The sequence below is a fragment of the Accipiter gentilis genome, chromosome 3, assembly GCF_929443795.1.
Source record: "Accipiter gentilis chromosome 3, bAccGen1.1, whole genome shotgun sequence".
In the NCBI taxonomy this organism is placed as follows: domain Eukaryota; kingdom Metazoa; phylum Chordata; class Aves; order Accipitriformes; family Accipitridae; genus Astur; species Astur gentilis.
The window spans coordinates 17,123,936-17,146,781 of NC_064882.1; the positions used below are offsets into that span (position 1 = coordinate 17,123,936).

Sequence of the window (22,846 nt, forward strand, 5' to 3'; positions counted from 1 at the left end):
ATAAAGCACAAGGGCCAGGTCTACATCCCACAGTACCCTGCACTCCAGCAATAACATGTGCAGCTGTAGCTGATACCAACAGCTAAGTAAAAAGTGAGGTAGTCCAATTTGCATTCTCTCCCTTTGCCTACAGAAGAGGGAGAACTACCTACACGGTGAGAAATACTTTACTTCTAGTTTGCTTCAGACTTCCCAGTCTTTTCACTCAAATATAAGTGGCCATGGAAAGCTAAGTGTACAGACCTAATGGTCACCTATAAACCATAGTCTTTTTTTCCAAGCAAATAAAAAAATCCAATTAATCTTCAACTGCAAAACCTCATTGCAGCCCTTCTCAAAAAGAGACCTTTATCAGAACTTTGCTTACCCTTAGGATTGAATTTATAAATCACAGTAACAACCTCCATTCTGATTGACAGTGCTTTCTCATTTCATTAATGAAGCCAACAAATTGGACTATGACGACATACTAAATTGCTTCCAGATATGAATCATTATGTAAAACAGCTTTATTAGTGAGTAAAGGATAATGAAACAAAAAAAGAGGAATCCTGCCATGAATAGTTAAACTAGCTGCAATGAAAGTTTAGCAAGAGGATACAGTAGGAGATTATTTGCTTACATAAGGCTAACAACTCCGGTAATTAATTTCACCCACGTATGAACTTTTATAATCCCATGAAAATGCACAGCCTAAAATCAGAGCAAGGGGAACATCGTGCACCATCTCTAAAACCTTACTGAGCTGAAGTCCTGATTCAGGACCCTTCCTGCAGTAAAATTTGGGAAATTCTGAAGTGAAAAACGAAGAGCTGAGACATTTGACAAAAATCACTGTTAGCTGAAATGCTCACTGTGAACCTAGCATTTTAAAGTAATTTCATTGACTAAAATAAAGTCACCATCATTGTATTTTTCTTACTAAAAATAGAGAGAACGTTGCTGTAATGAAAGACTCAAAGCATTGAGGCTGTTCTTTCAAGATCTTGGACTAAGTAAGTTTATGGTTCAAGCTCTAGCTACTCAAAATGACAACCATTCACTGTGGCTTTCATTTTGTTAGCTTTATTTTCCAATCCAGACAAAACCTAGTACTACTCACTGCATATTCTTGGATCAGTTAATCATTTAATATTCCCCTTGCTGTTTTGCATATAGGTTCATAGTCTATGTAGCTGAAAGGTTGCACTGTAAACAGATTTATTTCACTAAGTATATAAATTCTATTCTGTAGATAGATAACATTTTGCTAAGATAACAATGGACAAACATGGACCCTTTGCTACTAAAAAACAGGAGCACACTCATGCAGAGGTTGCACAGTCCCTTTAAGTGTCTGTTCATCTTTACTATCACATCAAAATTCATAAATCGGCTCCCAGCAAAGAGGGCCCCTTCCTACTGAGTCCCACACAGTCAAAAATCCCTGGTGCTAGATGTGTGCTGATGTGCATCTTCAGATCCTGCACAGAAACACTCTGTACAGACATTAGAAGAGAAGGGAGGACTAGGAAAAAAAATTGGTCTACTAAGCGGGAAGAAAAATTCAATAAGTGGTGCTGAGAAGAGCAAAGTGTTTAGGTTTTTCTTCTTCTCCTCCTTCTCCTTCTTCTACCTTCTTTTCTTCACTATTTGTGTTAATTGCCACTAGGCAGCTAATACATCAGTGACAAAGGGAAAAGAATTTAGGGAAAGTATAGGTTGGGGGCTTTTTAAATAAGTTCAGGGGTTTATAGAATCATAGAATCATACAATGGTTTGGGTTGGAAGTGACCTTAAAGACCATCTTGTTCCAACCCCCCTGTCACGCGCAGGGACACCTTTCACTAGACCAGGTTGGTCAAAGCCCCATCTAACCTGGCCTTGAACACTTCAGGAATGGGGCATCCACAAATTCTCTGGACAACCTGTTCCAGTGTCTCACCACCCTCACAGTAAAGAATTTTTTCCTAGTATCAAATCTAAATCTACCCTCTTTCAGTTTAAAACCACTACCCCTCGTCCTATCACTACATGTCCTGTTAAAGAGTCCCTCCCCATCGTTCCTGTAGGCCCCCTTTAAGCATTGGAAGGCCACTACAAGGTCTTCCTGGAACCTTCTCTTTTCCAGGCTAGACAACCTCATCTTTCTCAGCCTGTCCTCACAGGGGAGGTGCCCCAGCCCTCTGATCATCTTCATGGCCCTCCTCTGGACCCACTCAAGCAGGTCCATGTCTTTCTTACACTGGGGGCCCCAGAGTTGAAAGCAGTACTCCAGTTGGGGTGTCACCAGAGCAGAGTAGAGGGGGAGAATCACCTCCCTTAACATGCTATCCACACTTCCTTTGCTGCAGCCCAGAACGTGATCGGCTGTCTGGGCTGCAAGCATATATTGCTGGCTCATATTCAGTTTTTCATCCACTAATATTCCCAAGTCCTTCTCCACAGGGCTGCTCACAATCTACTCATTGCCCAGCCTCTATTTGTGCTTGGGATTGCCCCAACCCATGTGCAGGACCTTGCACTTGGCCTTGTTGAACTTCATGAGGCTCACACAGGCCCACCACTCAAGTCTGTCAAGGTCCCTCTGGATGGCATCCCTTCCCTCCAGCGTGTCGACCGCACCACACAGTTTGGTGTTGTCGGCAAACTTGCTAAGGTTGCACTCAATCCCACTGTCCATGTCACTGACAAAGATGTTAAACAGCACCGGTCCCAATACTGACCCCTGAGAAATGCCATTCATCAATGGTCTCCACTTGGACATCGAGCCGTTTACCACAAATCTTTGAGTGTGACCATCCAGTCAATTCCTTATCCACCAGGTGGTCCATCTATCAAATCCATGTCTCTCCAATTTAGAGAGAAGGTTGTCATGCGGGACAGTGTCAAACGCTTTGCACAAGTCCAGGTAGATGATGTCTGTGGCTCTTCCCTTATCCACCAACACTGTAACCCCATTGTAGAAGGCCACCAAATTTGTAGGCATGATTTGCCCTTAGTGAAGCCATGTTGGCTGTCACCAATCACCTCCTTAGTTTCCATGTACCTTAGCACAGTTTCCAGGAGTATCTGCTCCACGATCTTGCTGGACACAAAGGTGAGACTGGCCTGTAGTTCCCCAGGTCTTCCTTTTTCCCTTTTTAAAAATGGGGGTTATGTTTCCCCTTTTCCAGTCAGTGGGAACTTCCCTTGACTCTCACGACTTCCCAAATATGATAGATAGTGGTTTAGCCACTTCATCTGTCAGTTCCCTCAGGATCCGTGGATGCATCTCATCAGGTCCCATGGACTTGTGCACCTTCAGGTTCCTTAGATGGTCTCGAACCTGATACAGTGGGTGGTTCTTCATTCCTGCCTTTGCCTTCTGTGACTCGGGCAGTGTGGCTGAAACACTTGCCAGTGAAGGCTGAGACAAAAAAGTTATTGAGTACCTCAGTCTTCTCCAGGTCCCAGGTAACCAGGTCCCCTGTTTCCTTCCAGGGAGGGCCCACATTTTCCCTAGTCTTCCTTTTATCATCGACATACCGATAGAAGATTTTCTTCTTGCCCTTGACATCCCTGGCCAGATTTCTACTGGGGCTTTAACTTTCCTAACCTGATCCCTGGCTGCTTGGACAATTTCTCTGTATGCCTCCCAGGCTACCTGTCCTTGCTTCTACCCTCTGTAGGCTTTCTTTTAGTGTTTGAGTTTGTCCAGAAGCTCCTTGTTCATCCATGCAGGTCTCCTGGCGTTTTTGCCTGACTTCCTCTTTGTTGGGATGCATCGCTCCTGAGCTTGGAGGGGGTGATCCTTGAATACTAACCAGCTTTCTTGGGCCCCTCTTCCCTCCAGGGCTGTATCCCATGGTACTCGACCAAGCAGATCCCTGAAGAGGCCAAAGTCTGCTTTCCTGAAGTCCAGGGTAGTGAGCTTGCTGTGTGCCCTCCTCGCTTCCCTGAGGATCTTGAACTCCACCACTTCATGGTCACTACAGACTAGGCTGCCCTTGAGCTTCACATTCCCCACCAGCCCCTCCTTGTTGGTGAGAACAAGGTCCAGCATAGCACCTCTCCTTGTTGGCTCCTCTGTCACTTGGAGAAGGAAGTTGCCATCAACGTGTTCCAAGAATCTCCTGGATTGCTTGTGCCCTGCCGTGTTGTCCCTCCAACAGATATCGGGGTGGCTGAAGTCCGTCATGAGGACCAGGGCTTCTGAATGTGAGGCTGCTCCTATCTGTCTGTAGAGGGCCTCACCCACTCAGTCTTCCTGGTCAGGTGGCCTGTAGCGGACCCCCACTATAACATCACCTGTCGTTGCCCTCCCTTTAATCCTGATCCATAAGCTCTTGGTCAGCTCCTCATCCATCCCCAGGCAGAGCTCCATGTTCAAGACTGGCTGGTCACTGATGCCCCCTCCTCGTCTCCCCTGCCTGTGCTTCATAAAGAGCGATCTGTATCCTTCCATTCCAACACTCCAGTCATAGGAGCCATTCCACAAAACAACTAGCCTAATAAACAGTACTCTAGAGAACTGATTTCACCAGCCTCAGATTATCCAGTCTCAGAGCCACAAGAAAGTAGTTTTGAGAAACTGTGGGCAACAGGTACAGTCCCTGGTCTCATGATAATCTCATAAACAAATTAGGGACAGTTGGTTTAGAAGAAATGGCAGAAGTTGGTACCGTTTGGAAGTGAATATTTAGAGTGTACTTATCAACAATTCATTATCACACAGGAAGGATACCCTGAGCAAATCTGTTCAGGAGTCTCTTCTGGATACTTCTCAGTGATTTCTTTGCATGATGGATTAGAGAGTAGCATTACATCTGCAGGCGGATCAAACTGACAGGGGTTCAAATGCACTGGATAATGGTATTAGAATTCAAGTTGTTTAACAGATTGAAGAAGACAAAAGCAACGCATTTCATTTAGGTAAGAATAACCAATTGCACAAATAAAGGCTGAAGGAGGCAGGATGGGATGACTGGCATCAGTTCTACAGAAGTGGATCTGGGCGCTATAGCATTTCACAGATTTAACACCATACATGCTATGGTGTTACGGTGGTTTTTGCAATATACTGTTCCAAAAAAAATGAAGACCAGCACACAAAAATAGGGCAGATACTTGCAAGTTACATAAAATTGTCCTTCTCCTACAGTGAGCACTGCTGATGTATCAGTTTGATTACTATGTCTGATTTCAAGCAAGAATATTACAGAAGAGAACAACAGTGATCAGAGGTCATTGTAAATCTCTAAGAGATCAGAAATCAAGCAAACCTCTGGGAAAGACAGCTGTTTCAAATTGTTTGTCCAGGACAAGAGATGCCCATCTTCTCATACAAGAAGGGCTGTTGCAAAATGGGAGGGAATAATCTCTTTTCCAAAAAGAAAGGTAGACAAAAAATAGTGGGTTAAGCAAGGAAGATACAGGTGAGGCATTTTAAAAAGAAGGAGGAGGACAGAAAAGCACTGGAAACAATTGTGGACTGGGTAGATCATGGAGCCTCCATCAATGGGGTCTTAAAAACATAAGTTAGTTAAGGACCTGTCAGGAAATACACTGATGTAATTGATGCAGGTCTGGGGGAGGGACATGATGCCCCAACACCTAACCTTGTGACTCTGTGTGTCTATGAAGTATGAAACTTCACTTTTTCAAGTAATAAGCAAGGTTTCAGTGACCTGCTGTAGGAAAAAAAAAAAAAAAAAAAAAAAAAAAAAAAAATGAAAGGCTGAAAGGCTGCTTCACAAGGTTTATTACTTTTTAACACAGGGGTTGTTTCTACAGCTAAATTAGTACAGATAATAACCTCATTTCCTCCTGACTTTCAACAGGTTTGTTTGTTTGTTTCCTAACAGCCCTGCATCCATACCTCAAAGCCCTTGGCCATGCTACACTACTCATAAGCTTTAAATTAGCTATTTTCCCTTCTTGGTCACTGTATCTCTCAAATACTTGTAAACAGTTACCTTGTCTTCTCTCTTTATATTTACCAGCAGTTAACCAAGCCTTAAACACTTAGTACTTTTCATCCTCCCTGATAAATCAATCTAGGTGGTCTTGGTCTTTTACAAGTATTGTTGTCACACTCTGTATCCTCTCCATATGTCTGCATTCTTCATGCCAAACTATATTCATAGGAATATCTGATTCCTTAATGTCATCCTACAATTCTGGAATTATTGCTTTCTAAATTCCTTCTGTTTCCTTATACGCTGGGTTTGCATTTAGACTACTATTTCCAGACAGATTAGTTTTAATTCATGCAGTATAATTCTCCTTTTTTTCCTGCCCGTAGAGCTCATCACTGTTGGCACCTACATTGTTCTTGGTGCTATAATACAAAGCCTCCCCAATTAAAACAATTTACAAACTGACTTAAGTAAGACATTAAGTTACTTGAAAATCCACCTTCTGCTGAAACTTAATACCTTGGTGACAGAAAGATAAGCAGCACATTATCAAATAGGATCCCAAATTAAGGCTGTCAATGGTTACCTTTGATCCCAAGATTAAATATAAAATATTGCACAATTACAGTAATTATAGAACTACTACGTGGATTCTCTTGATACCTTTTATAAACTACTCTTGATTATCACACGTTTATTATAACTGAAAATATAATTTCCTATCTTAAAATACTCATATACAAATGTATTCAGTGTTCAGTATACTTGCCAAATACAGTTTCAAAAGAACAGGTCTTGTGGCAGACAGTATTAGGGATTAAGTTAACCTCAGTAGATGACCACCAGAATGAGAGCAAAGACAGTATTACATTTTCATTATCCTACAAAACGCAAAAAATCTGACTGATTAGCTTCTTTTTTTTTTTTTTTTTTTTTTGTGATTGTTAGAAATAGGAAGTCATGTATTTATATTTTCCTTCTTGAAAAAGAAAAGGTGTCTTATATGTCTTTGAGGCTAGTGCTCAAAGACAAAACTATTTCTTAAGTACTATCTAATAGTAATTGGGTGCTTATGGAGCTAACAAAGGCATCTGAAGACAACAACAGTAATCCTATCAGGATTCAGAGTTAGACTTAGACACAGAAAAATTGCATTATGTTGTTACTAAAAGGTCGAGGTGTAACCCTCCATGAAGTACCTGGCCACTGTCACAGACACAGGTTCTTCCAGTCGTAGCTGTAGTAGACTGGGCAGTGTGAAAGCTTACCGTCCCTGTAGTCAAAATCCCTAGAAAAGATCCTTCACTTCCATAAATCAGCAGAGTTTCACTGAAAGATTGTTTCATTTTAAATGCTTTATAGTATGAGTGATGCCTTTTTACATAACTTGATATTTCTAAGCCCTCTGTTTTAAGGCAAAGAAAGGTCTTTTGATATATTTTGGAAAATATTTTAATACCATGGCCTTTTTAGGTGTAAGTTTTTTTTCTTCTTAAAATCAATATTTTCCCAGAGATCATCATATGATGGGGAACAAGAGTTGATACCTACAAAAACCAGTATCTGGACCATCAATAGAAATATTTTCTTAGAAGAACTTTGGTCCACAAGTAATTCATTTTTCTGAAATGGTTACATGTAGATATGAATGTAAAGTTTTCTTCAAAATGGAATATTTTTCAACAGCAAAACACAAACCAAAATATGGTTTTGGTGTCTTTGGTCCAACTGTGTTATGTTTAAACTTTCCTGAGGAAAAAAAGTCAGGCAGGACTCTGTGTCATGTGAATTTTAGTCAATTACATAAAGCCTGGCTATGACACGCATATTTATTTTGGTTTTCAATAGTTAGACTTTTTTTCTGCCAGTAATTCAGTTGGTATTTCTACCTCTATTTATGATGGTACATACATAACTTTTGAAGAACCAGCGTCTTTACTGTCAAGCACTTTTAAACAAAAGGGGTTCATTTTTCATTTTAAAATTATTTCAAAATTACTTCATAAGTATATAAAAGTCTAAAGTATTTTTTCAATCTCTTTAATCTTTATAAATTAAAGAGACATGCAGCCCTCGAGCCGTGGCTTTCCGTTACAAAAGATTATTCTGTATCTATTATTACCTATAAACTTGCCCATATAGATCCTGGTACTGCGAAGACATGGACATCTGCTTAATTTTATGCAGTGGAAATCATCTTACTGACCTCAGGTAGTCTATTAATAATAACTAAGGACACCAATTTGTACATAACTTTTTTCAGGACAGAGCCTTATGCTGTTTGTACCGTGCCATATTCTGATTCATCCATCGAGAACGGGTGGCAGAATAACTGCCAATCTGAGTGCTTGCATGGGAAGTGTTTATCCCTTGAAGCAGGGCTGATTTCAAACTCTGAATTTGCTTTTATAACTTCAGTTGTGGATTTATGATTGTTTTACCTTAGAAAATGCAGAAAATGACGAAGAGTTACTTGCATTTCTTCTTCTCACCAAGTTCAGTTTAGCATTATATATATGTCTGAAAATGTTTTGTGCCTTTAAAGATCTCCTTGCCAGAGGCGATATTAAAATGCACAGCCACAGCTACCTACAGGTATCTAATTCGCCCAAAATGCACATCTCTCTGAGTTAAACAATAAAAGCACCACTGAAATATCTCAGTGTGCAATCCATTACAAACACACAATGTGAGAAGCAAATCAGTAAATAAAAATGCACTGGTTCAAAGACATGCTCTATAAATAGCATATATAATGGAAATAAATATATTAATATACTAGATTGAAAACAAATTACAAAAATGAAACACCACCACCCCCCCCCAGGGTCCATTACGGAGCATTAGAAAGTCCCGAGAGGACCTTTTCTATTGCTCATGGAGAGACTGCTGCATTTTTTTCTTATCTCTTTCTCAAGTTTCATGCTCAAAATCATAAACTCCAGAAGCACGCTTCACCTGAACAACTGTATCAGCAAGGAATGTCGTCCTGTGCACTATATCAACGCAGCAGTGCTGCTGAAGTAATTCTGCTCCTTCTTTCTTTGCAAAAGAAGAGGAGCGGGTGACCCGACTCCCTGAGCTCTGGCTGCTCCCACTGACATTCAGTGGGAATGAAAATCCCTTTACAAACATTCATTAAGCAGTGAACGCTCTGCAGCGCTGAGGGCTCTATGTGGATTTACAAAGGCAATACCTAGCTATTTCGAATTTTCTAGGAAAGGGGGGGGGGAAAATACGTTAACTCTTACGGCTTAGAATTGCTCCAGATCATTGCTGAGGACTGTTTCCCAATGCACAGCACGTACTTCATTTTTAATTAATCAGGCGACCACAGAGAAACTTATTATTTCTGCTGCAAATTCCCCCCACGTCTCTTAAAAACTACCCTCCCCAACTGCTACGCCAAATTCAGCGCCAGCATCCGTGCTAGCTCCTGGCTCTGCAAGCCGCGGCTCCATTCAGTTAAAATGGGGGAGGGGGGGGGGGGGGGGGGGTAGGGGGTGTAAAAAAAAAATTAGTTAAATCTCGAAATCCTTCCGTCCCGGGGTGGGTCAGCGCCCCGGGGGCGACTCCCGGCTCGGCGGGCAGCGTTTTTAGAGGATCATCTCAATTTGCCAAAAAAAAAAAAAACCAAACCAAAATCTACCGCCGCCAGCCCTCAGCGGCCGCTATTTTTTTTTTTTTTTTTTTTTTTTTTGGGGGGGGGTGTTGGGGTGGGGGTGTTTTTTTTTTTTTTTTTTTTAATAAATTTGGGGGGTTTTCACCCCTAAGGCGAGCTCGGGGCGAAAGCTCGGCGGGGGACGGGGTAGGGGGGGGCTGCCCTCTTCATCCTCCCCGCGTAGCCCGGCCACCTTCCTTACCCCCCCCCCCCACCACCACCACCACCATCACCATCCCACTCCCCCCCCCCCCGCCCCTTACCTGCACCCACGGGGCGGTGGCGGCGGCTGCATCCCGCCGCGGAGGCGGTGCTTGGCCGCGCCGTACCGCGGGGGTGGCCCCCGGCGGAGAGGCGCGGGGAGGGCTTCGCCCTCCCCGCGCCTCTCCGCCGGGGGCCACCCCCGTTCGACAGGTCCCGATCGCCCCCTTCTCCTTCCCCGCAAGCAAGAGGAGGCGGGGAAAAGAAAAGGGCCGGGTTGTCTCAATTTGCCCTGTTTAACTCTTCTCCTTGCTGCCTTGTCTCATCCCTCGGGCGTCTTCTGCGAGGAGATGAGGAGGGTGGTGCTGATGGAGGTGGTGGTGGGATGCTCCGTCGAGGGCGGGGAGGAGACCCCCCTAAACCCCTCTAAACCGAGGTCGATGGGAGCCGTGCCGGTGATAAAAGCGGCCGAGGAGGATTAGCCCTCGCTCATTTAAAGGTTAAGCTCAAAGCTAACCTTTGTGACTAGGTCCTGCCTGCAAGGCTTCCCATCCCGAGGGTGTTGAGGGTGAAGAATTTTTTCTCCCCCCTTACTCCAGTGCCCGATTCCTATTAAAGCGGTCTAAAAATGGCAGATCGTTTCTATACTTTCATGTATTGATAGGTGTTTATTAGACAAGTACACAGAACCCCAGCCAAGCGCCAGGACCCCACGACTATTAGCGCTATAAACACGCGCTAAAGAGATAGTCCCGTCCCAAGACTTTATAAATTATGTATAAGAGATTACAGATAAGAGAAGAATGCGCTGAAGCAACACGAGCCAGCACGAGAGGCGGGGAACTCGGTACAGCATCGCACAAAGTACTGAAGGTACTGAAGTATTTACTGTTGTACGTAGCCTTTTGCTCAAATCAGCTTTCAAGGTAGCTGGAGACAGGAGTATGGGGAAATAGTGGGAACACGATTGTGTATTGATGGGGTTTTCAAAACTGCCAAAATGACTCAGGAACACACATTCCTTTTATTTTGACAATCCCACCTGAACTAAAGAAAACCCAACAGTGACACAGGAAGAGTATAAGAACAAGCTGAGAAAAACTACACTGAAGACATATGAACCTAATATTCTGTTAAACATACCAAAGCCATGGAGTAACAATGAAGCTCATGGTCTTCATTATCAAGGTATTCAAGAGCCAGGGCTCTTGGCTAAATCATAATTAACCTGCTTAACTCCTTCAAAGAGCTTTGACTGATCTATAAGACGTGACTGTCCTTTACAAACATCGTGTTGACTTATCCCTGTTACTCCATAATTCCGTGTATGTCTGCTAATTTAATTCTGTAACGTAGCGTCACCTAAATTGACTGGTGCAGACAAATTAGGGTCTGCTATTCCCAGATTCTCTCAGATACCTTTTTTGCAAGATGCCATCATATTTGCCTCATTCTGTCTTCAGGTGCCAAGCTGATTTCAGCAAAAGGCTACACATAACCATTCACACAGTTCAGCACCTGCAGTAACTTCATACCCAAGTTTCCTAAAAATTCCTCAAGTACAAATACCATCTGGTCCCTGTTATTTGTTGACATAATTATTGACTTGTTCTAAAAGCTCCTCAGTTTGAAAAAACTGCCTCAAATTTAATCTTCTTAGAAAAAGATTCTGATGTAGAGTCTCTTAAAACTCTCCTGTGGTGAATTCATGCAGCCTTTCCCCTTAGAACCTAATCTTTTCTGGACATTCTTTAAAACCATGAGTATCTACTGGTCCTATAGATTCTCTGGCAGACCTCTTGCTTCTGATGCATTTGAAACAGGTGCTAGTCATGTAGCTTAATGCACTTCAGGAAAAAAACCCACAGGTATTAAGGTCTCAGCATGGTATACAAATATAGGCAGAATGAGAATAATTTTTCCTTTTAAGTACTATGCATCTACAATTACATAATAAATTGCAGTCCTTAACAACCCCTCCTCCCTAAACAATTAAAAGACCTCATCAAAATGATTTTTTTCTCTATTAAAAAGGACTTAGGTCACTAAATTAAGTGACCAAAGGTTGGGAAAGCCAGAAGACTACCCATGAAACCTTAATTTAGACCTCTTGTGCATGTGCATTGCAACTCTGTACTTAATTATGAGCTTGTCTGCAGAACACCACGCTCCATTTGGAACATTTGAAATTAGTGGCAAGCATGTGAGAGCGGCTAATTACGTCTCCTCCTGTATTCCCATCCATTTATTCCTTTACTTTCTAGGGTCTCTTTTCTGCTCATCCTTTACCATCTCTCATGTGGAAATTTCTCTTTTCCTGGTCTGTCTGAAACTCTTACCCTTAGATAACCACTTCAGTAGTGAATCAGGTAAAGGTTTTTACCATAGGGTCACAGAGATTGCTAATTATTCCTTCAAAGGTCATTTGTGATTTTTTTCCAAAGGTGAGAAAAAATGAAAGGAAAGGAAAACAAAGACAGGGAGAGTGAAAAAAAAAAAAGGAAACAAAAGTTTCCAGGTTGAAGCAGAAAGGAAATAAGGAATTGAGGTCAGTCTTTATAATATCATAGAGCTTCCTTCTTGCAAAGGATCAGGTCTCAAATTACAAGCTTCACAGAGAGAGACGGTTGTAGATGAAAGCAAAAGGAAGGCATTAAGTTGCCTGATGTCTTGGAGGGGAAGGATCATATTTTGTTTATAAATAATGCTGCTCTGTCTCAGTAGACATTCTGGAAAATTGATGATTTTTTTTTTAATTTGTGACAAAAAATCTACTTTCTATCTGCTTCTCTTGGAAGACGGCCTCACCAGTCAAAGTCATTGTTTCCTCTCCACACTAGGTATTACAAAGAATAAAAACTTTTCAGAGGCTTATTTTCTATGGAGATGCTTCAGCTAATAACTTACATCCTTGGTTGGTGAATTTGGTCTTCACATAGAATTATAACGTTACCTTCAAACTGTAAAGTTGTTTTAAAAAGTTTTCTAGCAGAACTAACAAAAACTGGAACCAGTGGTGTTTGTGACACTATCGCTAAGTTAGCATTATTACAGTGGACTAAAACCAGTATTTCTACTCCATGGGAAGTTTTAGACCTGAAACAGGCTAAAGAAATAACTATTCAATATTCTTTTTCTTCTGGAACATGAAAATTCAAAGACAATTTGAGCTAGAAAAACATACTATTTCCTAAATGAAGTGGGTTCTCTGAAGGTTTAAGTTCCCCAGTGAAATCGAGTATAAGCATATTTTGTTTGCCAGTCAATCTCAAGATCACAAAACTCACATTTTCAAAAGAAGTAGCTAAAAATGGTAGCTACTCTCCCGAGTGCTTCAGTCTTTAGAGACTTTCTGACCCTTTCTTGTACACTTTCATTGCAATAATTGGCACTAGAAACTTCTTTTCTTAAATAAAATTCAGATTCTCTGCTTCTTATTTGCTTCCAGGAGTTTTAAAGTTTCTCAAAATGGTGATAATACTGTGTGCTGAGCCATGCTGCAGGTTATAATGGATTTATCTTGAATGGGATAAAAAAGTCAAGCTAATTTATTGAAAGCAAGGCATGTCACAGTCCAGTAAAATTAAACACTCATGACTTCAGGGACATAACTGTGCAGCAGATATTTTGTCACATAGGCTTAGCATGCAGGCAAGTTCATACTTCGGGAGACTTTTAACATGTGGCCTTCATAACCTACCACGCAGAGCTGCTGTGGAGATTAACTAGTTAAGATTTGTAAAGTGCTTTGAAGATTATAAGGCATTAAGTTGCATAAGTGCTAAGCACTATTATTTAATACTTAAGTATTATAACTGAGCTTTACAGGACAACTTATGTTTACCTCACCAGTATGAGTCTTTGTGATTTCAATATAGTTGTTGCAAGAGGTAAAGCAAGCAGAACTGGCCACAGGAGAGTGAAATTCCTTTCTTGTTTCACTATCAGAGGCTAAAGTGAGATACAACTGTAATGGTGTTGCAGAAAATCTAACTGAAAATTAATTATTATGAAATGCAATAGTAGAACCAAGAAATCCACATAAAAATGCAGGGTTCCTTGAGATGCCAGTTCTGCCATCTTTACTTAATCTATGTCCTATCTTATCCAAGTAGACCCACTGACTATTCTCCAGGAAGTACAACTCCAAACCCCAAATCCATAGGCAGACCAAATACATCAATTATATCAGCGGAAAATGTTGCCAAGTGACAGTAAGGATGGGTAAAATCTGTACTCTGGTGAGTTGTACTTCATACATATTTTAGCTTTGACTTAAATCAAATAAAAATTATTTAAGTCAAAATTTTGGAAGAAAGATGAACATAGAGAGACTTTATCAATCAGATTGAGAACACCTTTTTTTTTTATACAGTTGCTTTGTTGAGTTTCATTTTGGTATCAACCTTCCTCTTCCTTGTTTTGTAATGTCAGTTTTCAGTAGCAGAAGAAGTTGCTGAGGTTTTTTGTGGTAGTGAAGGGACAGAGCACTAGTTAATAAAATAACAATGCCAAGCAGAAACAACATGACATAATTTTGTGCCTAACCATGTTGGTGACAGAGGAACACAAGTGTTTCAGGACTGCTGACATCCACATACTATAGATATTAGGGTGGTATATTGTCAGACCCTGAGCTGCATCCCAGCATCCTGAAGCCGTAAGACCCTGTTTGGCATGCAGGGAAGGAGAGTTGGATTTATTTACCTTACAAGGACTAATTATTATTCAATGGCAGTCTCTTTGCAGGACAAAGAACTCAGATAGTACTTAAATTCCTTGCATCTGCAAAAGGGCTGCAGACATTTCACAAGGACAGGCTTTTCAAGTATATGTATTTCTTCTCTGTGGCTAAGAATAAAGATTGCTTTCCTATAGTGTTTTGACATTTTGATCTAAATTGAAGCATATAATAAAAATGCACTTCACTTAATGTCTCCAGTATGAACTGAAATTCAGCTTTAGAGACAAGTAAAGGTAAAAGAGGGCAAACGGAGTGAATAGTGCACTTGCACAATAAACACAGATCCTTGTCCTTTCCTGGGTCAAGGAAGATGCAGGCCTCTAATACTCCTACTTCTCTTCGGAAAGCATAAACTTTTCTTCCTCTATGAAGTTATTAACAATCGTTGTGTCAGAGGACATCAAATTATTTGTCCCAAAAACACACGTACAATCCATGAAAAAGCCAGAGCTCACCTTAGCTTTCTAGATGCCAATCCCCATCCCAGACCGCTTTAGTCATTCAACTTAGAAACAGCTTAAAACAGACTAGAACAGCATGGTGCACATTGTTCAGAGAAAGGATTTGTCTACATATGGTGGCAAATTTGACTCTACACGGTCTGTTAACAGGGTCTTACCAGTCTTTTGACCAGCTATCCCAGGAGATGTGGGAAACTGGAGGTAGTAGACTTCATGCAGACTCAGCTCCTTACGGTCAAAAGTGTTCACACAGAGATTCAGGGCTTCTTTGTTCTCGTCAGGTTTTATAGGTTTTCCAATCCTTTATCTGAGGCTCCACTCACCTCCGCAGTTGCTCTCCCACCGCAGTGTCACAGCTAAAGCTAGAAAAGCAACTCAGCTGTAATGTTCTTTTCTTTTGTCTTTTCAGTAACCTTTTTCTTGGATTTCCTTACTGCCTTCTGTTTTGTTTAGAGAGTCTTAAATCATACAATGGCAGCCACTCATTATTCATTTTAGTTTCAAATTATGGGTTACTTATGCTGTTCCTCATATCAACAGTAAACTACTTGACCTGCATTAGTATTCTTAATGCTTATACTGGCAGAAGTGAAATTGTGTTTCTGAAAGGGCAGATATTTACGAGGTACATTACAAATCTAGTTAGAATTTGAAAAAAGTACAGCTGGGTCTTCTGATGCCTGAGTTACTGACCTTGAAAGATACAATGACTGCTATCAGTTTCACATACCATGCAGACCATGACACACGCAGTTTGGAAATAGGTGTATGTGGCTCAGTTTTCATGTGATTTTAGTATATTGAGCAAGACCAAACCACTGTAAATACAGAAACATCAACAAATGCTTTTGAATATTGCTTAAAACCGGTATCTGGTGTACAGGACAGAAAGAAATATAACAAGCAAGCACCCCATCAGTCCCTCCGTGCAATGAATCACGCGCCACTAAAAGGTTGTGCATATATGTGTCGTGCTAGCAGTAGCCACATATGGCTACACCATGGACAGTATTGAAAGATGGCATGTCCACAGCCTCCCCATATTCACAGCAGACCCAGATCCATTACAAGAAGACCACGTGCATCTTTTTCATCTTTTTCTTTCTTCAGATGTGTCGTGGTTTCAGCCCGGCTGGTAACAAAGGACCACGCAGCCGCTCGCTCACTCCTCCGCCCCCCTCCGGTGGGATGGGGAGGAGACGGAGGAGAGAAAAGGAAAAGAAACTGGAACCTCGAGGGTTGAGATAAAGGCAGTTTACTGGGATAAACACAAAAGAGATTACAACAACAACAACGGCACTAATGAAAAAAAGGTATACAAAAAGAGTGATGCACAGTGCAACTGCTCACCACCCGGGACCCGACGCTCCGCCACTTCCCCCACCGAAAAAACAGAGAGCACCCCCCGGCCCGCTCCCCATTTATATACTGGGCAGGATGTCACATGGTATGGAATAGCTCCTTGGCTAGTTCAGGTCAGCTGCCCCGGCTATGCCCCCACCTCCCAGGTTCCTGTAAAAATTAACTCTATCCCAGCTGAACCCAGGACATTATCCACCCCTTATTCTATACCATCTACATCATGCCCAGATCTTACTTTTTTTATTTTTTTCCAATCAACCACTACAACTTTCCTTGTTTTATATATAAGTATATGGACTCCACCCCTTGACCTCGCACACACACACACGGTGTTCCTTTAGCCTATGGGCTATCCCTCTAATGTGTCCATCAATTTTGGGGCTCTATCTGTTGTAACAGTTCTTCAGGATAAGAGAGAGATGGTGTGAGATGTTGGGTTGTTGTACGCTGCCTCTGGAACTTGTGGCTAGTACATTTGGTGCAACTCATGTCCCTGGTCTGCAGGTCGAAGATGTTGATCTTGAGGAAATTGGTGGGTGCCAGTTCAAGTTCTATTGCTGTTGTACTTGGCTCAGTTTCAAAAGTCCATCCTGTAGTCATTTGGATAATTCTCACAATAATACCCTTGATATGGCATATAGACACTATAGATACAATGACATGCATTGGCAGGTTATTTAGCAGTTAAATATCATACAGCCCAATTCACTGGCTATTCTCTCCCAAAATCAAATCTCCCTGAGGTACACATCGAACCTCCCCATCCTTCTGCATCACCCACCAGGTGTACCCAGGTCCTTGAGCAAAAACAACCCTTTGAATGGGTTTGCTTCTGCTTGAGGGAGGACTAACCCAGACTGTCTTTCCTAACATACTCCTCATGCGCACTACAGGGACTTTATCCCCTTCTACAGTATGTGGATCTCTTGGTTGGGCGGGGCCAGCCCGATTGGCGGATCCTCTAGTATTAACTAACCAGGTGGCTTTTGTTAAATGTGTATCCCAATGCTTGAAAGTTCCACCCCCCATCGCTCTCAATGTAGTTTTCAGCAGTCCATTGTACCGTTCAATTTTTCCGGAGGCTGGTGCGTGATAAGGGATGTGATACACCCACTCAATGCCATGTTCTTTGGCCCAGGTGTCTACGAGGTTGTTTCGGAAGTGAGTCCCGTTGTCCGACTCGATTCTTTCTGGGGTGCCGTGTTGCCATAAAATTTTCTCTTCAAGGCCCAGGATAGTGTTCTGGGCAGTGGCATGGGACACAGGGTATGTTTCCAGCCACCCAGTGGTTGCTTCCACCATTGTAAGCACATGGCACTTGCCTTGGCGTGTTCGTGGGAGTGTGATATAGTCAATCTGCCAGGCCTCCCACTGTTTATATTTCAGCCATCGTCCTCCATGCGACAGGGGTTTTTGCCGCTTGGCTTGCTTAATTGCAGCACATGTTTCACATTCATGGATGACCTGTGAGATAGTGTCCATGGTCAAGTCCACCCCTCGATCTCGAGCCCATCTATATGTTGCATCTCTTCCCTGATGGCCTGAGGTATCGTGGGCCCACTGAGCCATAAATAGCTCACCTCTACGTTGCCAGTCCAGGTCCACCTGAGACACTTCAATCTTGGCGGCCTGATCTGCCTGGTGGTTGTTTTGATGTTCTTCAGTGGCTCGACTCTTGGGTACATGAGCATCTACGTGACGTACTTTTACCACTAGCTTCTCTATCCGAACAGCGATATCTTGCCACAGTGCGGCAGCCCAGATGGGTTTACCTCTGCGCTGCCAGTTGCCCTTCTTCCATTGCTGTAGCCACCCCCATAGGGCATTTGCCACCATCCACGAGTCAGTATAGAGATAGAGCACTGGCCACTTTTCTCTTTCAGCAATGTCTAACGCTAGCTGGATGGCTTTCACCTCTGCAAACTGACTCGATTCACCTTCTCCTTCAGCAGTTTCTGCGACTAGTCGTGTAGGACTCCATACAGCAGCCTTCCACCTTCGATGTTTTCCCACAATGCGACAGGACCCATCAGTGAACAGGGCATATTGCCTCTCATTTTCTGGCAGTTTATTATACAGCGGGGCTTCTTCGGCCCGTGTCACCTCTTTCTCTGGCGACATTCCAAAATCTTTGCCTTCTGGCCAGTCCGTAATCACTTCTAACATTCCTGGGCGACCGGGGTTTCCTATGCGAGCTCGTTGTGTGATCAGTGCGATCCACTTACTCCACGTGGCGTCAGTCGCGTGATGCGTAGAGGAAACTTTCCCTTTGAACATCCAGCCCAGCACTGGCAGTCGAGGTGCTAAGAAGAGCTGTGTTTCAGTACCAACCACTTCTGAGGCGGCTCGAACTCCTTCATATGCTGCCAAGATCTCTTTTTCAGTTGGAGTATAGCGAGCCTCGGATCCTCGATATCCCCGACTCCAAAACCCCAGAGGTCGGCCACGGGTCTCCCCAGGTGCTTTCTGCCAAAGGCTCCAGGTAGGGCCATTCTCCCCAGCTGCAGTGTAGAGCATATTTTTAATATCTTGTCCTGTCCGGACTGGCCCAAGAGCTACTGCGTGAACAATCTCCTGCTTAATCTGTTCAAAGGCTTGTCGTTGCTCAGGCCCCCATTTAAAATCGTTCTTCTTCCGAGTAACTTGGTAGAGAGGGCTTACAATTTGACTGTAATTTGGAATATGCATTCTCCAAAAACCCACAACACCTAAGAAAGCCTGTGTTTCCTTTTTATTAGTCGGTGAGGACATAGCTGCTATTTTGTTGATGACGTCCACAGGGATCTGACGACGCCCATCTTGCCATTTTACTCCTAAGAACTGGATCTCCTGCGCAGGTCCCTTGACCTTACTTTCTTTTATGGCAAAACCAGCCTTCAAAAGGATTTGGATTATTTTCTTCCCTTTCTCAAAAACTTCTTCTGCCGTGTTGCCCCATACGATGATGTCATCAATATATTGCAGGTGCTCTGGAGCTTCACCTTTTTCTAGTGCAGCCTGGATCAGTCCATGACAAATGGTGGGGCTGTGTTTCCACCCCTGGGGCAGTCGATTCCAGGTGTACTGGACGCCCCTCCAAGTGAAAGCAAACTGAGGCCTGCACTCCGCTGCCAAGGGAATGGAGAAAAATGCATTAGCAATGTCAATTGTGGCATACCACTTAGCTGCTTTTGATTCCAGTTCATATTGAAGCTCTAACATATCTGGCACAGCAGCGCTTAGCGGTGGCGTGACTTCATTCAGCCCACGATAATCTACTGTTAGTCGCCATTCCCCATTGGATTTCTGCACGGGCCATATGGGACTATTAAAGGGTGAGTGAGTCTTGCTGATCACTCCTTGGCTCTCCAGTTGGCAAATCAGCTTATGGATTGGGATCAGGGAGTCTCGGTTGGTGCGATATTGTCGCCGGTGCACCGTCGTGGTAGCAATTGGCACCTGTTGTTCTTCAACCTTCAGCAACCCCACAACCGAAGGGTCTTGGGAGAGACCCGGCAGGGTAGACAGCTGTTCAATCTCCTCCGTCTCCAATGCAGCTATACCAAAGGCCCAACGGTACCCTTTTGGGTCCTTGAAATACCCCCTCCTGAGATAATCTATACCAAGGATGCACGGGGCCTCTGGGCCAGTCGCAATGGGGTGTTTATGCCACTCATTCCCGGTTAGACTCATTTCAGCTTCCAATACGGTTAGCTCTTGGGATCCCCCTGTCACACCAGAGATACAGATGGGTTCTGCCCCTTTATAACTAGATGGCATTAGGGTACATTGTGCACCAGTGTCCACTAGAGCCTTATATTCCTGTGGGTCTGATGTGCCAGGCCATCGAATCCACACTGTCCAGTAGACTCGGTTGTCCCTCTCCTCCACCTGGCTGGAGGCAGGGCCCCTCTAATCCTGGTTAGAACATCCGTTACTCACTTTCTGCACACGTGAATCGGAAGTCCCTTCAAGGGGATCAGAAATGAGATCAGCCCATCTACTGCGTCTGGGGGACTGCTCACGGGAAACTGGAGCAGCAGTTTTCCAAGAATTCTCTTTTCTGGTTGCTTTTTCTCGCAACTCCTGTACCCGTGCATCCAAGACTGAAGTGGGTTTTCCATCCCACTTCCTCATGTCCTCTCCATGGTCACGCAGGTAAAACCACAGGTTAGCCCGTCGAGTGTACTTTCTCTCTCCTCTCTCTTGGGCAGAGGAACGCTTACTCCCAATAACTGCGATGCGGGCCTGTACAGGTGAGGAGGAGGACAGATCCACTTTGAATTGCTGGAACTCTCGGGACAACTCCTCCACAGCTGAGACACAGGCCCGTAGGGAGGAAGAGAGACTCCCTTCGTATTGCCGGAGTTGGACAGCCAATTCATCCACCGTTTGTCCATAGCCTTCTCTCCAGGACATTACTGCCAATGAGTTGGCATAGGTTGGTGGTGCACTTCGTAGAAACTTCCGCCACATGGGTTGTGTGCATTGGACTTCATCTGGATCTGTGGGTGACTGCGCATTTTCTGGATCATTGTAAATCACCTCCAGCACGGCTAATTCTCTCAGGTACTGAATACCTCTCTCCATGGTGGTCCACTTGCCTTGGTGACATGTAACTTCATCCCTGAAGGGGTATCTTTCCTTTACACCTAACAAAAGTCGCCTCCAGAGGCTGAGGACTTGTGTTTTTCTCCCAATCGCCTTGTCGATGCCCCCTTCCCTAGACAGAGATCCCAGCTGCTTGGCTTCCTTACCCTCTAATTCCACACTACTAGCCCCGCTATCCCAGCATCGGAGCAGCCAGGTAACAATGTGCTCACCTGGGTGGCGGCTAAAATCTTTTCGCATGTCACGCAACTCACTCACGGATAGAGATCGGGTAATTATTTCAGGTTCTGCCTCTACCTCCTGTTCTCGCGATGACCCTGGTTCATCTTCATCTCTCGCTAAGCGAACTGATTTCTTTGTGTGTTTCTTTTTCTGTACAGGGGCGACTGATACTGGCACAGGCTGGTTCTCTGGTTCAGCTGCAGTGTCTGTCACCGGGGTAGGGGTAGTCATGGTACCTGTTGTCGTGGTAGGGGCAGCCACGGTGCTTGTTGTCGGGGTAGGGGCAGCCACGGTGTCTGTTGTCAGGGTTTGGGTAGCCACGGTGCATGTTGTCCTGTTTTCCATCTTTTCCCCCTTTTCCCCCCGAGGGTGCTGCATAATATCAAGCAGTGTTTGGTAGATATTGGCCAGAGCCCAGCACAGTGCAGCGAGTTGTATGTCTTTGGAATAGCCACAGCATTTTTCTTTCAAATATTCTGTCACTTCATAAGGGTTCTGTAGTTGTTCGGGAGTGAACTTCCAAGTCACTGGCGGTGAGAAGTTCTCTAGATACTTGCCCATATGCTCCCACATGCCGTGCCACCCATGAGTCTCCAGCTTTGGGGGAGATCTCTGAGTGGTACTCTTAAAGAGCCTTTTTGTAGCCCTAAACAAGACCTGAAACATATTCAGGAGGCATAGCACTAACAGCACACTGGCTTGCGCATCCCAAGGATATTCAAAATTCTCAAAAGCTGTTGTAATTAGTCGGAAGGAGAAGAGGGAGGTGAACGGACGGGGGGAGGTATCCCCCCCTAATTTCCCCATGGATTGGGTGTAATTACCAATAAAATCCGACAGAAGGCGCCCAAAGTATGGAAATGATATCACTGCCTCATACAGATACCAGCTTAACCTCATGACCAGTGATGTAATCATTTCATAAGTCGACATTGCCCAGTACAGCACAATGATAATCCCAATCACTCTCCCAGAGATGAGATACGCAACTACAGGCAATACATAGAGCATATAAGAGCTTACAAAACGCCACCATGTAAACAAATGAAACAACATTGTGACTAACATCTATATATCTAAGAAATGCGTTTGGCAAATTTGTTTCAACACGCTCTGGCCAGATCTGTCGTTATCTCAACCCTTCTGCCCCACGTTGGGCGCCAAAAAGGACTGTCGTGGTTTCAGCCCGGCCGGTACCAAAGGACCACGCAGCCGCTCGCTCACTCCTCCGCCCCCCTCCGGTGGGATGGGGAGGAGACGGAGGAGAGAAAAGGAAAAGAAACTGGAACCTCGAGGGTTGAGATAAAGGCAGTTTACTGGGATAAACACAAAAGAGATTACAACAACAACAACGGCACTAATGAAAAAAAGGTATACAAAAAGAGTGATGCACAGTGCAACTGCTCACCACCCGGGACCCGACGCTCCGCCACTTCCCCCACCGAAAAAACAGAGAGCACCCCCCGGCCCGCTCCCCATTTATATACTGGGCAGGATGTCACATGGTATGGAATAGCTCCTTGGCTAGTTCAGGTCAGCTGCCCCGGCTATGCCCCCACCTCCCAGGTTCCTGTAAAAATTAACTCTATCCCAGCTGAACCCAGGACAGATGGCACAAGAGTTCAGAATATGCTGGGCCTTAAATATTGTCTTTCTCTGCTGAACTATCTACTATCACAGAGGTACTATGAATATGTCAGACTTCTGGTGCCCTGAGCTCCCAGCA

At 43.8% G+C, this 22,846-nt stretch overlaps 1 protein-coding gene across 3 annotated transcripts in view; it reads right to left on the reverse strand.

Annotated features, from left to right (window-relative positions):
- Positions 1 to 22,846, reverse strand: part of TRMT9B (tRNA methyltransferase 9B (putative)) — a 130,897-nt gene that overhangs the window by 16,948 nt on the left and 91,103 nt on the right. Inside the window, exon 1 of one of the 3 annotated variants that reach the window (XM_049794192.1) lies at positions 9,804 to 9,973. The exons of 1 other annotated variant lie outside the window; for it this stretch is intronic. Coding sequence is in view for 1 of the 2 variants with exons in the window: in XM_049794196.1 (XP_049650153.1) it covers positions 9,804 to 9,835 (32 nt within the window). In the remaining variant the exon portion in view is untranslated. Of the gene's footprint in view, positions 1 to 9,803; positions 9,974 to 22,846 lie in introns of those variants that run through there. One more of the 3 variants, XM_049794196.1, reaches the window with a different exon arrangement.